A 16,862-nucleotide genomic window follows, 5' to 3' on the forward strand; every position below is an offset into this window, starting at 1 on the left:
CCATCAAAGTATTTCATGAATGAATGAATGAGCCAGATTATGTTGGCTCAGAAGAAACTTCAGTTATCAAACTTGCAACAGCCTCACCTCGCATGAAATATTCACGTCAACCCAAATCAGGCCCTCCTCAGGTGCTAATAGCTGTGGGAAGAAAAGAATTCCACCGAACCCGAGCTGGTGATACCCAAGTGCAGACAGAATGTCAGTCAGTCAGGGTTTGCCCTGTTTTAGAGTTTGCATGCTTGAGTAAAGTCAGCCCATGCAGACACATACCACCAGGGCCAGGAGCAGCTCTACTCACTGTCACTAACTTGTCATTAATATTTCTACGGCATTAAAGATAATTATTCCCTATGGGGAGGTCAGCATGCACCAGGCATGGTCTCACGTCGTCTTCATTTTGCTCCTATTATTATCTCTCAGAGGATGGAGACTCATCAAGACCTTGTAGCTGGAAGGGGCACCTGGGTGGCTCAGTTGGTTAAGCGTCTGACTTTGGCTCAGGTTGTGATCTCACAGTTTGTGAGTTCGAGCCCCGCTCCGCCTCAGGCTCTGTACTGGTGGTGTGGAGCCTGCTTGGGATTCTCTCTCTCTCTCTCTCTCTCTCTCTCTCTCTCTCCCTCTCCCTCTCTCTCTCTGCCCCTTCCCCGCTTGTGGTCTCTCTCTCAAAATAAATAAACTTAAAAAAAATATAAAAGACCTTACAGCTAGTAAAGGTGAAGTCAGTGTTCATGCTGGAGTCTGTCTCGATTGGAAGCCTGGGCTCTTAACTCTGCAACCCAGGGCCAGTTTCATGGGTGTGGAACCGGTTCAGTGGCACAGGAATCCACGCTTAGAAGGGCCCCAGGCTTGGTTTAATGGTGTGTTGTTGCCATCTTGAAATTCTTAATACGTTTTTGAACAAGGGGATCCACATTTTCATTTTGCACTGGGCCCTGCAAACTATGTAATTTGTCCTGCTGACACCACACCATCTATCATAACAATACATTGGATGTGGTACGCACCCCCGTTTTTGGAAACCTCTTTGTCCCTGAAGCCCTAAACAGAGACTCTTATATGCACTGAAGCCCCAAACAGGGGCTTCTTCCCTCAAGATCTGTATGTTCAAATCTGAAAATACGTGAGTGTTTCTTTCTGGTTATAAAAGTAATACAGACAAGTACTAGAAGTAGTAGTCAAGGGAACTACAGTTTTATCTGTAGTGGAATAACTTTTTATAAGAAGAAGGTTAATTATGTTGAGTATATAAAGCTCTGTGTCCTCTATATAAACTTTTGTATCTTATATATAAATATTTTTATCCTTAGGATGATTTTTTTAGACTCACTCTCAGATAGATGCCTGGAGAGATATTCTAAGAATCTGTAGCACCCGGGGGAATTTTTGTTATACTTGTAGTCTACTTTTGTTCGATTATATGCTAGATAGGCATCTTTGGCTTTCCGCTAAAATGTTAAGTAATGTGTTGTGAAATATTCTTATTCTCCTGGAAAATATCCACCTCGTTTGATAAAGGGAACTTAGCTTGTATCTTGTACATTCCTTCCGAGGTCTAAATCAAACCCATCTCCTCTTAGCCCCAGTCCCTTTGTCGAGGCTGAAAGTAGCCCCATGGGGGTTTACCACTTGATCTTTGGTGCTGGTGATCCTTGGGCCTCTCTTGCCATGAAAAGCCTCATATTGTGTAAGTTGCCATGTTGCGGGCTGGTCAGGTAACTTCTGTTACTTAGCAACCTTCTCCTGCTTTGTTAAGTTGGGCTGTTCAATCTCCTTAATGAATAAGAGCATCAAGCCAGGTAATTGATGCCTGGACGTTTAGTTCATGAATAATTGACTGTCTGGGTAATCCTAGATACATTTCCTCGATCAGATTGTACAATGGAACAGTCATGTCATAGCCAGTGTCGAGTTTTGTGTGTGTGTTTTTGTTTTTTTGTTTTTTGTATTTTTTGGTCTTAATTGGTTTTATGATGTCAGAAATCTGCTTTATTGACCCAAAGGCTCAAATGAACAATGGAAGCAATGATCCTCCCAAAGCTGGGACATGCTTCCTCTTTCCTCCACAAGAGCTCAGCATTTCCCCTTCAGTCTGGGCTTAGAAAAGTTTTCAGCTCTGCTTGTGTATCTTTTCAGCTATCTTTTCCCACATACATCGGGAAGGCAATGTGGTCTAAAGGGGAGGAGGGAACTGAGAATTGGGTTTCCTGGGCAAAGCCAATCAGTCACTCTGCAGCTCCAGGCCAACCTTAGCTCGTCTGACTTATGTATTCATTTATGCATTCCTTCCACACACGTTTGGAGCCCCTCCTGTGTGCCAGGCACTGGCGATTCTGTGAAAAACAAGGTTGGCCTTGTCTGCTTTCATGGAGCTTATGTTCTAGTGAAAACACATGGGTGATAAGCACATAAACAAGGAAGAGGACAAGTAATTTTCAGATCGTGCTAAGTGCCAGGTTGAAAAACAAAAATGGGATAATGGGGCAGAGAGTGACCAAGGGGGGGAGGAGGTATATGGAGATAATTTTGATTGGGTGGTCTGGGAAGGCCAGGGAAGTTGTCTTTGATGAGGTGACATGTGAACTCAATGACAGACGGGGAGGAGCTGGCCAGGTGAAGAAATGTGGGGATAAGATAGAGGCACATGAAGACAAAAGTTCTGAGATGGGAATGGGCTTAGCATGATGAGCAGATTGACGGGCAGCACAGTATGAGGCAAGGTGGATGCCCACATAGGCAGCTCACCTTGCATACCATCCAAGATGACAAAAAAACTGTGTAGCCTCCCCTTAGCCATGGGGGCCTGAAGGAAGGGGCCCAAATATAGGCCTCACCAATGGTACAGATAGTGTCATTCTTTGTATAAAAATAAAAAATAAAAAAAAACAGATGTTGTCAAAACTCAGCTCAGGTTGATTCATTGATTCCACACAAATGTATTGAGCTCTAGGCAGTGTTTGTGACACTAGGAATATAGAAGTGACTAAAGCCAAGTCCCTGCCTTTGTCAAACTTACACTGTATTAGTGAAATAGGCAATAAACTAATTAAAAGAAGTCAAATACAGCTATAAAGTGTATAAGATACTGAGTGCTATGGAGACAAAGCAGAGAAGGGCATAAAAGTAGGAGGGATGAGATAGTTGAAATTGTAAATGGAGTCATCTGGGAAGGCTTCACTGAGAAGATGACATTTGAGCTGATGCTTGAAGGTGGTGTGAAAGTGCACCGTGTGACTGTCTGCAGGAAGAGCCTTCCAGACAGAGGGAACAGCAAGAGTACCACTTTTTTCCAGAAAACCTCCCTTCCACATGCCTGCCTCTGGCCTGGGCTGTGTTCCCTCTTAGGAGACTTGTATCAAAATGCTTATCACTCTCCTGCTTAAAACTTTCCACTGATGGGGCGCCTGGGTGGCGCAGTCGGTTAAGCGTCCGACTTCAGCCAGGTCACGATCTTGTGGTCCGTGAGTTTGAGCCCCGCGTCGGGCTCTGGGCTGATGGTTCAGAGCCTGGAGCCTGTTTCCAATTCTGTGTCTCCCTCTCTCTCTGCCCCTCCCTCGTTCATGCTCTGTCTCTCTCTGTCCCAAAAATAAATAAACGTTGAAAAAAAAATTAAAAAAAAAAAACAACTTTCCACTGCCTTTGGAACAAAGCACAAGTTTCTTACCATGGCTTATAACGTCCTATTTAATCCTTCACCCCTCCAAACTCGTCTCTCTTTCTTCTCCCTTGTTCATTGGCCCCTGCAGAGCATCCTTCTTCCTGGTCTATAAACATGCAAACCCTTTCCCAGTTTGGAATGCAGACATCCTTGTCCTTTGCCTACAACTTCTTCTCAGAGATTGTCATATGACTGGTTCCTTCTCCTCATTCAGGTCTTAGCAACTTAGCGAAAGCTTCCCTGACTGTACTAATCCTCTGACCAGCCACTCCTCACAATGATAGAATTTATCAAAGGCTTACCACTTATTCATAAAGGATGTGGTCATTTCCTACTGCCCCCAAACTGGCCCTTCGTGTGTAATATGCTCTTTGGAGAAATAGGAGGTTATAAATGTGAAGTGAAATGTAACAGAGTACCAGTGACCATACTGTGATGCTTACAGCCCTTGGGAATATGACATTCACTTCCACAACCTTCTATTTATCGCCAGACAGGATTTCCTTCGAATTCTGAAAGGTTCAGTTACAAATGCATGCAAAAATTTCTCCCCTGTTCAGGAAAGAGAATGCAAGAGCAAAAGAAATGGATGCCGTTTTCACAGAAAGTAAAATGTCTGGGGATACAGGAGACAAGAGCTTCCAGCTTCTCTATATTTCTAACCCACTAGGACTTGGATGCTGAACCCAGTGATGGAGCCAGGCTTTCATTGTCTTTTTTGTTATACTAAAAAAATTGTTTGAGAAAGATAATAAATTATGGATATTCATGGGAAGAAATGGAATGGGATAGCATATATTTATAGTGTTTTGTTTACAAAGTGATGAATTTTAGTAAAGAGAAGACAACTGTCTATAAAACCTTTCTGGACTGACGTATTAAAATATGTCAATGGCTGGGGCGCCTGGGTGGATCAGTTGGTTAAGTGTCCGACTTCGGCTCAGGTCATGATCTCACGGTTGGTGAGTTCGAGCCCCGAGTCGGGCTCTGCTGGCATTTCACAGCCTGCTTCAGATCCTCTGTCTCTCTCTCTCTCTCTCTCTCTCTCTCTCTCTGTCTCTGCCCCTCTCCTGTTCTCTTTCTCTCAAAAATAAATAAATAAACATTAAAAAGAAATATGTCAGTGACAAGGTCATCTCATGTAAAAAATAATGTTTTACTCCTGTTCACACAGAAGACGTGGGTCTTGGAAGATGGCGTCTTTACACCACAAACAACACCAATACACTCCCCCTTCAAAACCCATAAATGAAAGAATCTACTGGGTCAAAATATCTTGATGTCTCAAGATGGCAGCTCTCTTGTAGAGCCGTTTGGAATCACTGGCCAGCAAAAAACCACAGACACGCATTTATCATCCAGCTCAAATTTAATGGTAGAGTAAATAGGTGACTTGTGTACTTTTCTTTTAAACCCACTTTTGGTGGTACTTTATCACAGCACAGGGAACTACAGGATTTTAAAAAAGGAGATGGATAGTTTCTCCTCACCGAGGAGTGCCTGCTCTCAGTCCTCCAAGGAAGAAAAAGGAGGGTGTTCAGGTAGGGAAGGTTCTGTCTGTCCCACATCCCGACAGAAATATGGCCCTGCAGGAAGGAACCCAATGAAAGAAAAGGGCCAAGGTGGTTGCCCTTTGTCCTTCAGCCTGTCCACCCTCAGCCCAGGAGGTAGACACACCCTCTCCTCAACTCTGAACGAGTCATCACTGTTATTTCCAGTTTGGTGGATTTTTTCTTTTTCGAATTCAGGAGACCCATCAATTATGTAGGGCTCCGTGATGATCTCAGGCAGTGACACCTCTGTAGGTCTGAATGGCGTTTCTGAAGGGAAACCATCTGGCCTACCTTAGCTTGTTCATCCCTGGGCTTCTCTCCCAGCTTGTAAGGTGTGGCGGCCACAGAGAGTGCCAAAACCATCAATATTTCACAGCCTTAATTAAAGTAAGCCGAGAGCTGTCAGCCTCTTGCAACTGGCTTCCTTTTCCAAAACAAAACAACCGCCTGGCATCTTGAACAGGGGCCGCAGACACAGAAAGGGGACTTTGGCTAGAGCTGGGTGAGGGAGGGAGGGAGCCCGGGATTTCACAGACCAAGACTTCCCAGAGTTATAAACCCGCCAGGACACTGGAGTAAATTCCCTGGCGCTGGCCTGGGGACCTGGGACCAGAAAAGGGAAAGAGGGTCGCCTCTTGAGCTCCCTTTGACAACTCTTGTAGGGGACTGGAAGTGGGGCAGCAGGGAAGTGCAGTCTGCAGACTTCGACTTCGGGGCTGCGTACCCTAGTCCAACATGAATGAGCTCAGGCCCCAGCAGAAGCTTCACAGACGGTGGGGGGCGAGCGTGGGGAGGGTCTGGAGCCGGTCTCTCTGCGGCCCCCTTCCCCATGCCCGCCCCACATGCCCAGGCCTGCGCCGCCATCCAGCCTGGCGGGCAGGGGAGCCCGGAGCCCTGCGATTTATACATCTATTAATTACCTCCAGCCTGGAAGAACTGCCTATAAATACAGTGGCACTTTAGATAAAACTTTCATGCAGCTATTTAGATCCTTTAAAATATAAATGATTTCCTCTAAATTTTTTATCATAAATCAGGGCATGGAGCTAGGCGACAAGACGCCGATTTCCCCCCTGATGGGAGCAGAGCCTTTGCTTGTTTTCCCTTTTTCTTTTTCTTTGCTACTTTTCTTCTTCTCCTCCTCCTCCTCCTCCTTCCCCTTCTTCTTCCTTTTAATTTACAGAGGTTGGTTAGTGGCTCTGCTTCTTTTTGCTGTGTGGGGTGGGGGGTGGGGGAAGGGAACAAGTTGCGGGAAGTTTCACCCCCTTTCCTGGATGGAGGTTGCCTGGTGTCTGTGGGAAAGCTCAGCAGACCTGAGTTCAGATCCTATCCCTGCCACTTGCTCCCGGTGGTGCTACCAGGAACACAACTTCTCTGAGCCTCAGCAGTCCTGTAGGCGAAACATAGGTAACAATAGCACCTACATCATAGACAGGGTAGATGTTAGGATGAACTGACATGATGCACACAGCCAGGCGGACAGAGTAGGAGCTCAGGAAGACAATGAGCTGTACATTGGCAGACAAGTTACTTCACCTTTCTGAACCTCAGTTTCCTCATCTATAAAGAAAAGGTGGAAAGATAATTCACTTTGAGGGAGTTATTATAAGGAATGAAAAAGACAAAAGCCAGATTCTAAGCTTCTTGAGCCAGTGACCACGTAAACCTTGTTCATCATTGCATCCCTAGACCTAGCAAGTGCCTAGCTCAGAAGAAGCGCTTGGCAAGCATGTGATGGCTACACGAAACAACAGCGTTTTCTGCTTTGAAGTTGGTTTCCATTTATGGTGATGGACCTCTACCCTCTATGGTTTGACCTCTACCCTCTTTCCAAGATTCCTGCTTTGAACCTTGACATATCCACATTGAAAGGGCCTGTGGATCTAGTCTTGAGTAACCAGAGGCCCAGAGCCCATGAGTAACTTGTCCAGGGTGACACAGCAGGTTAGCTATGCATCCATGTTTGAATCCAGACCTTTCCCCTTGCTGCTTCTTCACAATCAAGCTGACTGGGTAAGAGAAATGGCCTAATCCTTTGGCCACAGAAGAGCTAACAACCAACTGAGTGACATGGGGATTGACTTTATGACTTTGAACTCTAGGATGCCTATGAACCGGGGAAGAAAAGTCAAAACCAGTCTTCGTGGGCCAGGAATAGGACCACGTGATGATTGAGTCCAGATTCTTGAGAACAAGCAGAGAGATGGCCATGCTACTGATGGCACAGATATTCTAAAGTCTTGAGCTCAAAGATGATGACACAGAAGGACCTATTTGGTGGCAGTGGGGTGGGGGGTGGAGTATGAAAAAGTCATGCACTGACGTAGGAAGTTGTTAGGAAGTCTCCTGGGGAATGGCGTGTCAAATCCAAACTACTGACTGATTTTCCTTGAAGCAGTAGACTAAACCCAGAAAATGTGGGGTCTCTCTCATCCATTCTGGACCACTGCAACCCCATTCCTATACGGCTGCAGGAAGTAGACCTCCAATCCTATCACCACCCTGCTTAAAAGCTCCAGTGCTCCCCCCTCCATGGTTCAAAACCCAATTCCCCTGCAACATCTGGTGCCTGCCTTTCCTACCTTTCCTACCTTTGATTCTGTCCTTTCCTACCTTTGCGATCTCCTTACTACACTTCAACTACCCTCGACGTCTGCTTGTTCCTGAACACGCCATTCTTACTCCCACATCAGGTGTTCACACTTGCTGTTTCTCTTGTCTTCCGTTTTATGCTTTAAGCCTTCACTCAAAGGTGACTCTTTTGCTTTCTGTCCAGGCAGTCTCTATTCCTGTATTTTCTCTGGTTTATCTTCTCTGCAGCAGTTATCCGGACTCCAGGCTGTCTTGTTTGATGCTCACTTGCTGCTGAAGTATCAGCTCCATGGGGGGAGGGGCCCTGGGGAGGGTGGGGTCTGCCTTGTTTGTAGCTGAATTCCTATCTGCTAACATCATGAGGGCCACAGAGTAGATGCTCAATAAATGTATTCGGTGAAAGAATGCATGATGGACAAGGGCTCTAGGACATCCCTCGCTTGGTCCCCTCATTTTTCAGTTGAGGAAACTGAGGCCATAAGGAGTCAGAGACCTGTCAGCCGTACTGCCGGAGTGTCAGAACTCAGTCATCATGGGACGCCAGGGCAGGGGAGGGCTGGCGTGTGGCGACGACCCCTCAGGGGTGCTGGGCCTGGGGCTCCTGAGTCCCTCTGGGCATCTCGGATCTTCAGAGCCCCACGCAGACAATGTGAGGCGAGCGGCCGCAGCAGCTGTGCAGGCGGCAGGTACATGTGAGAAGTTTGTGAGAGGAGCTGAGAGAAAGGGAGAGGAAGGCGGGCGGCTGCGAACACCTGGCCGGGCAGCCCCGCCAGCTGCCTGCCCGCGATGGCATCTCGAGTTCGGGCAGTCCTATCAGGCTATCTCCCATTCCACCCCTCCTCCGTGTCCTCCCCTTCTCTCCGAAGTGGAGCTTGGCCAGGGATGGAGGTGGGAACTGGTAGCCACTGGCTTCTGGAAGCGGCCTCTGCCGGAAGCAAGCCTGGAGCGGGGCCAGCCTCTGAGCCTCTGGAATAGAGGCCACCTCGCCTTCTGGGAGAGAAGTAAAGCCTGCTCTTCCTCCCAGTCTCAGCCTCTGGGCTTGGGGGGTGGGGTGGGGTGGAGATTCTGGTGCCAGCCCAAGACCTTCATTAAAAGCAGGTTCAGAAGTTAGAAAAACCTGGGTTCTAATGCCCACCCTACCATGCTTCAATATGTGGCTTGGGGAAAAAAAATCAGTCTCACTGTACCTCAGTTTTCTCATCTGGGAAATGGAGATAATAATATAATGTCAAAGTCTTGATGTGGAGATTCAGTTATAATTCTTTTCTAAAGCACATAACCCAGAGGCTGGCAGTCCATAACTGGTTTTTCTTGTTATTACCATCATCCTACTGCCAAAATCGTAGGGGAGATATTATTCATGCATTCATTCATTCAATGCACATTGTTATATTAAGCTCCTATGTGGTAACTGGCCTTTAGACATAGGCAGTGGAGACACAGGGACAAATAAGACCCATCCTCAAAGAAGTCCCAGGGTCCTTCAAGGAGCTGAGGCAATGAAACATTGTGTTCCTACCAAGACATAATAGAGGAGGACACAAAAGACTCAAAGAAGAAAAATTTATCTCTTGGAGTCTTAGTGAAACTTAAACTTAAATAATTATTTTAGGGTCTGAAAAAAATAATGTCAAGTAACAAGTTTTCATATCAAGGTTTTCAAGTTGAGAGTCCCAGGTCACCTGCTGGCAAATCATAAATGTCTATTAAGAAGCACCTCAGGGGCGCCTGGGTGGCTCAGTCAGCTAAGTATCTGACTTGATTTTGTCATGATATTATGTTTTGTGGGTTCGAAACCGCGCCCTGCTCTCCCCCATCCCCTACAGTCTCCTGCCCCCCTCCCTCCCCCCCACCCCCACCGAGGGACTCTGCACTGACAGTACAGAGAACCTGCTTGGGATTTTCCTTCTCTCTTTCTCCCTCTGCCCCTCCCCCCCCCAAAAAAAGAGGCACTTCACTCCCATGGGTAGCATCTCTGCATGTCGTCATCTTAGGATGTTGTGTTTTAAGAGGCTGCAGATTCCTGCATGATTCCTGCTCATGCTAAAGTTGAAAACCACTGGCCCACAGGAAAATGCCCCTGCCCCTCTGCCCTAGCTTCCCTACAGGGCTAGTCCTTCCAGAGGGACAGAGTGCTTTGTGTTCTGATTTAGAGTTACATGTGGCAATTTTATGTCCCCACTAGAGTCTGAGCTCTCCAAGCAGTGTGCTCTATGCCTACAGAACGTATCACAAGATCCAGCCATCAGTAGGTATCCTGAAATGACTGTGGAATGAAGAAAGTGCCCCCATTAGTGTCACTCACATAAATGCCCATGTGGTCCCTACTTTGGACCCTCAGACAGATTTTGTGTGGCCTTTATGTGGGGTGTGTGCATGGAGAGGGGGGAGGGATATGCATGTGCTTTTTAATTGTAATTTAATGCCACAGGGGTGAGGATGGGGTATTTGGTCTCCACTTTAGGTCAGTCCCAGTGTTCCCTGTTATATACCCAACTGATCTGCTTTACTGGACTTGCTCCTGACAGAACTGAAGCTTGAAAATCCTATAAAGTATACAGTGTTCATAGTTCTTCTCATTCTTTTCTCTGTGGTCTTTACCTCATCTCCTCTCTCTCCAGGGCCTTCTCAGAAAGACTGCTCCCTAAGGATGGGTGTCAGCTTACTGCTGGCTGCATAGACCTGTCAGTGGACCTTCACTGAAGGGAAGGATGAGAAAAATCCAAAGAACACAGGTTGTCTGATGCAAGAGTGGCTTTTGATTTGTGGTCCTAATGCCTGGGGATGCTAGGACGGGGGCTGGTGAGCTGAAGGTCAGCACGGAGGCCTAAGGAGGTCAGTTACTCTTGCTCTGGCTCTGACCCTTGCCTGACCTCGACCGACCCTGGCAAGTGTCTCCCAGCCCCTGAGGGGACAAAGCAGAGAAGGATGGATGTGGATGGGCCTTCCCTTCTGTTTCTAGGGGTTCAGCTTCTTAGACAATTAGGGTATGATTAGGTGATTGTGGGTCTCAGGGCACCATGGGGTCAGGCAAGCTCCAAAATCTTCTCCCTAGAGGATCCAGCCTCCCTTCTTTTCCTTCCCCACTTTCCATTTGCCTTCCTGCATTGGGCAGAAAATGAGAATGAGTGGTCCTTAAACGCTGGTGAAGTGATGAAATAATGCTGCGTTCAACTTCTGGGAAGTTAAGGTCCTAGGAAAGAAGCTCTTGACTCTTTTAAAATGTGTTTCATTTAAGTTAACCAGAATGGTACTGTTTGGCTGGAGCTGGAAGTTCCTACCATCTAGTCCAGCCTTCTTCTTGTGGGTAAATTGAGGCCTGGCCAGGGTCACACAAAGCCCAATATTAGAATGCTGTCTAAAAGCCAGCCATCCTAAGGCCCACAGTTCTGGTGTGTATTCCGTATTTCAAGAATTCCACCAGCCTTGCTCTGGGTCCTGTGCGTGAATCTACATCTTCTCCACTGCAGTGCAAGTTTATAGTCAATTTCCTGCAGTGGATTTTAGACTGGTGACTCCGTGAGGGCAGGGATGGAGTCTGATTCACATCTGTGGCCCAGCCCTCTGTGTGGAGTCTGGCACAAAGCAGGCGTTGAAGGAAGGAAGGACAGCAGGGAACCAGATTGCACCTTTAGATCAGTCATTCTCCAGGGAGATTACTTAAGCCACCCCAGCTCCCAAATGCTTTAGCTTTAAGTGTTGAGGGAAGAAGAAGAGAGCAACAAACATTTATTTCATGATTTCACTGTGCCAGGCAGCATGCTGAAAGCTTATCTCAGTGCACTGCTCGCAACAGTTAGTGGAGGGGAAACTATTTCATATATGATGAAAGTTCAGTCCAACAATGTTTGAGGTGGCTCATGGCCTCTAAGTCAGCAAGAGGCAGAGATGCATGTTGAATCTGAGGGCAAGGCTGCACCCAAACATTAGGTTGTGAGGTTTGCCGAGCACTTGATATGGTGCTCAATGCTTTCCTTTCTATTCTAGTTTGAAAACACCTTCACCAGAACCCAAGAAGGCAAACAGGAGTGCAGTTGCCGTTTTACAGACGAGGAAACCAAGGCTCAAGAGAGGTTTAGTGGGAGGGCAGCCCTTGGCCTCAGGCCCCTGGGCTCAGTCCTCCTCCCCGGTTACAGGTTACAGGACGGTTGCAGGACGCACAGGACCCATGCAAGGGGGCTGGCTGCAATGCGGAGAAGAGGGATTGGCAGGATCCGAGGGTGGGGGGCCCAGATCTAGGCAGGATTTGCTCTTAGGCCAAAGGTGACCTCTCCACACCCAACCGCGGTGTTCACATTCTGAGAGACCCGGCCCCATACGCGGGCGCGCAAGGCCCAGCCCTCCGGCTGGGGAGACTTCTGAAACTCGAAGGTCGCTCCCCGGCGGTGGCGGCGTCCGAGGTAAGGTGGGCTCAGCTGGGCGCGCAGGTCTCGGCTCCGAAGCCCGGAGGGCGGCGCTGCGGCGCGGTCCCAGGATTCCCTATCCATTATTCACGATGTTTACTAGCGCGGGCAAAGGAGAGGACACCAGGGGGAAGGAGAGGGGATCAGAGCGAGGCGGGGGCGGAGCAATACTAACCCTGGGGCACTTCGGGTCCCAAAACTTCGGGAGGAAAAGTGCGAAACGATGAAGAGCTGGGAAGTCAGATGTGGCGCCCGGCACACAGTAGGCCATCCGTAAATATTCGTGGAATGGATAACGGAACGAGTGAGCCAAGGGCTCTCTTCCCAACTAGCTCTGTTGTCTCGGGCGAGTCACTTAACCCCCTCGTTTTCCTCACCTGGAAAGCAGAATAACAGTATCTACTCCGCAGGGTGTGCGGATACCATGAACTAAGTCTCTAAATAGCCTACCACGTATTAGGAGCTCAAAAATGGTAGCTATTGTTCTGGCGAATGGGGCTTGTGAGGTTTGGCAGCCGAGTGGAAGTGCACTGACTGACTCACAAGGCCGGTGGGCAGTTCTGAACTGTTACTATTCTAAACAGAACTCATTAAGCTTCCTTCCACTGACGGGTTGGGGAAAGGGAGAGGGGGCCAAGTTGTCTTTCTCTAGCGAAGGCCAGAACTGCCAGCGTTGGGAGGAAGCCGCTGGTCTCCAGGACCCGGCAGACATTTATTTCCCCCATTTCCACCCCGCCGGGCGATTGGAGTCACCTGGGGCTCATTCTGGCAGCCCCTCACCCTCCCTGGAGCCCGTCTGGGCGCTTGGAGGCGCCTCTTCGCTGAGCCGCGGGGCCGGACTCTGGTGGACGGCTCGGGCGTGGGGCCAGGAGCGCCCTGGAAATGGGCAGTTTGGCGGCAGCGAGGCCGACAAGGAGTGTGTGTGTGTGTGTGTGTGTGTGTGTATAGAAGGGTCAGCTTCCTGGACCCACTCAGGCCGTGGCTGCCCTTCGATCTGGGCAGTGCGAGTTGGGACAGGACGGAGAGGTTTGAGACTTTGGGGGAAACTAGTCCACCAAGAAGAAACAATCCGGAAGGTCTGCCGGCCTGGAGCCAGGCGGGGCGGGGCAGGCCCGGAGAGGCCAGGCCCGACCGGGGTATAAATGCTGTGGCGGGGGCGGCTGTGGCGGGCGCACAGACGCGCGCCTAGAGCTGCTGCCTGGCCTCGCCTCCCGGGCCGCCCCTGCGAGTCCCGGGCGCGTGAGCACGCCTGCGCGCGCCCGGGCCCTTCCTGGCAGGCTGCTTGTAAGATGAGTGAAGAAGCAGGTGGGGGAGAGGGGAGGCAGCGAGCGAGAGGGCGAGGGGAGCGCGGGCGCTGAGCGGCGCTCACTTGGAGCGCGGCGAGCGAGCGAGACGAGCCTGATCCATGTCCCTCGCTGCCTCCCTGCCAGGCGCGCGAAGATGATGGCCATGAACGCCAAGCAGCCTTTCGGCATGCATCCGGTGCTTCAAGAACCCAAATTCTCCAGCCTACACTCCGGTTCCGAGGCCATGCGCCGAGTCTGTCTCCCAGCCCCGCAGGTACGTACTGGAGCATAATTACCGCTCTAAGGCACATTTTTTGACAGGCACTAGCTTCATGTTTTTTTCATGTCGCCCAGAACAATCGCCGCTGTCTGAACCCCTCTCCGTGTCTCCCCCGCGCTCTCTCCCGGCGCGCTCTCTCTCTCATTCATGTCTCTCTGATCCACACGTCTGTTCCAGCAAAGCCTCTGTCTCCGTATTAATTTTTATGACCTGGGCTTTGAGGAGAGGCATCTCGGTTGCTTGAAAATGTGTTTTAATCCTGAGTTGACAGTATTCCCCACTGACCGTGCTGTGCGCCTTCTCGCTTGCAGCTGCAGGGTAATATATTTGGAAGCTTTGATGAGAGCCTGCTGGCACGCGCCGAAGCTCTGGCGGCGGTGGATATCGTCTCCCACGGCAAGAACCATCCGTTCAAGCCCGACGCCACCTATCATACCATGAGCAGCGTGCCCTGCACGTCCACTTCGTCCACCGTGCCCATATCCCACCCGGCCGCGCTCACCTCACACCCACACCACGCCGTGCACCAGGGCCTCGAGGGCGACCTGCTAGAGCACATCTCTCCCACGCTGAGCGTGAGCGGTTTGGGCGCCCCCGAGCACTCGGTGATGCCGGCGCAGATCCACCCGCATCACCTGGGCGCCATGGGCCACCTGCACCAGGCCATGGGCATGAGTCACCCACACGCCGTGGCGCCTCACACCGCCATGCCCGCGTGCCTCAGCGACGTGGAGTCGGACCCGCGAGAGCTCGAGGCCTTCGCCGAGCGCTTCAAGCAACGGCGCATCAAGCTGGGAGTGACCCAGGCGGACGTGGGTGCGGCTCTAGCCAACCTCAAGATCCCCGGCGTAGGCTCGCTCAGCCAGAGCACCATTTGCAGGTTCGAGTCTCTCACTCTCTCCCACAACAACATGATCGCGCTCAAGCCAGTGCTCCAGGCCTGGCTGGAGGAAGCCGAGGCCGCCTATCGAGAAAAAAAACAGCAAGCCAGAGCTTTTCAACGGCAGTGAACGGAAGCGCAAACGCACGTCCATCGCAGCGCCGGAGAAGCGCTCGCTCGAGGCCTACTTCGCTATCCAGCCGCGGCCCTCATCCGAGAAGATCGCGGCCATTGCTGAGAAACTGGACCTTAAAAAGAACGTGGTGAGGGTCTGGTTTTGCAACCAGAGACAGAAACAGAAACGAATGAAGTACTCGGCGGTCCACTGACTGCGGCGGGGCGCGGCGTCCGGGGCCGGGGCCGGGAGAGCGGAGTGTATGCCACCCCCCAGAGTGTGTGTGTGGGAGGAACGGTTATGGGGAACTCCAAGACGTTTCCTGGCAGGTCAGGCTGTCTCCCCCGATGCCACAGACTTTCCCCTTTATCCTACCTGGTTGCCTCCCGGACTTCTCTTTCTCTTCTTTCCTTTCCATTGCCACCTGAAAAGTTATGGCGCTAAGAAAAAAATTCCTGAAGGGCAGGCCCGGAGCGGCAGGCGCTGTCCGTGGTGCTGAAAAATCTCCCTCGCGCGCTGGACTGCGAAACCACAGGGCAGGAGCCCCAATGCAGGGGACAGTGAACTGGCCCCGACCACACTGCTCCGGGGTGAAGGCGCCACTTTGCTAAGCGTGATTAGACAAAGGTGAAGGGATGGGAAGGCAGTGATAAACACTAATACAAAGTCTAACTGGGGCACAAACATGTACTGGAGATTTATTTAGAGTATATAAAATACATGTATGTTTCCAAAGGATAGCCTTATACTCCTTTCCTCTCCTAAATTCTATCCATCTCATCCTTTGGTTTGCTGTAAGTTCTCTAAGATAGCACGGACTAGGTTCAGGGAAAGTGTGCGTGAAGTTGCGAGGTCCCAGCTGTTCTCTGCGGTAAGTCGGGCTCCCTAAAAAATGGGCTCAATTTTGGCGACTGAAAATGCCGGGATCTCAAAGCTGGTTGCAAGCAACTGCCGGCAACTGCTCTAGCGCATCCTCCAAGATCTGATGGTGTTTGAGGGGGTGATTACTGCCTGCTGGAGGGGTGGGATTGGTAGTGTTCCGGTCGGACTGAGGACTCTCTGCCCCCAGCTCGCTCCTGCAGCCAGATTTCCAGCGCAGCATAGAGGCGGCTTTTCGAAAGTAATTGTAACTTCTCTGAATCATATGCAAGTCCTTCTAACACATCTAACCTCATTGCGATTTTATTATTGTTGTTGTTGTTAGCATTGTTATTGGCTATTATTTATTTAACTCTGCTTCTTTACATCCCCCTTACATGGGTGTCTCCTGGTGGAGGTTCACTTGTGATTTGGAGCGGAAAGAGGAGCCAGACTGCTGGCCTGGACCCTTCTCACTGCCCCTCCTCTGGCCCCACCACATTTTATCTTTCGTTGCTTCATGTAATTCGCGTGTTGCTGTGTGACCTTGGTTTTGTTCTCCAAATAGATACAAATAAAATATTAAGTTTTCTTCTCTATTTACCCCTTGAATTAACTCCTAAAATAAATGCTTTATTTTTCAACCCGAATCACAGTGCTTTTCTTTCTCAGAGGCTAAGGAGTACTAGTCTTGGAAAGGATTTAAAAGTGAGGACCCATAAGGGCTGGGTTCTCGCTTCTGGTAGGCCAGTGTCTGGCCATCTCTCCCCTCTTCCACGCAGCTGCACCTTCTCACTCAGATCTCCTCTAGGGAGAGCTGGCCGTTCTTCTCTGGACCTCGGGGTTACAAGGCACTTCCCTCCACACTTCCCTGCATGTGAATCTATCAGCCTCTGTTCGGTCAACTAGACTCAGATCCACTGCAAACTTTGAAGCCTGACTGATGAGAGTAGGAGCGCCTAGTACTTGCACTCATTGGCTGAATGATCCTGAAGCCAGTTTCTTACCTTCTCTAAGGCTCGGATTGCTCTGCTCGCCTGCAGGATTAAGATGTTAATATTTACCTCACAAAGTTATTGTCAAGATTAAATAAGATTGTTTATTTGAGGCATTTGGTAGCGCTTGGTGCTCAAGATGAAACATTATTTTAAAAGATTCAAGTGGCCTGGCAGGAAGTGGGTGGATAGAAGCAAAGAGGGAGGAAAGTGCTCTTTCCTGGGACAGAGTCCGTTGGGGC

The 16,862-nt window shown here is 49.8% G+C and overlaps 1 protein-coding gene across 1 annotated transcript; it reads left to right on the forward strand.

The window, feature by feature from the left end:
* Window positions 1-13,527: 13,527 nt before the first annotated feature.
* POU4F3 (POU class 4 homeobox 3) lies at window positions 13,528-16,275 on the forward strand. The gene is given in 3 exon segments (XM_043563604.1): window positions 13,528-13,766; window positions 14,084-14,746; window positions 14,748-16,275. Coding segments are annotated over 3 exon segments (1,017 nt in total). The 5' UTR covers window positions 13,528-13,646; the 3' UTR covers window positions 14,982-16,275.
* The last annotated feature ends 587 nt before the right edge of the window (window positions 16,276-16,862 follow it).

Source organism: Prionailurus bengalensis, chromosome A1 (genome assembly GCF_016509475.1).
Source record: "Prionailurus bengalensis isolate Pbe53 chromosome A1, Fcat_Pben_1.1_paternal_pri, whole genome shotgun sequence".
NCBI lineage: Eukaryota > Metazoa > Chordata > Mammalia > Carnivora > Felidae > Prionailurus > Prionailurus bengalensis.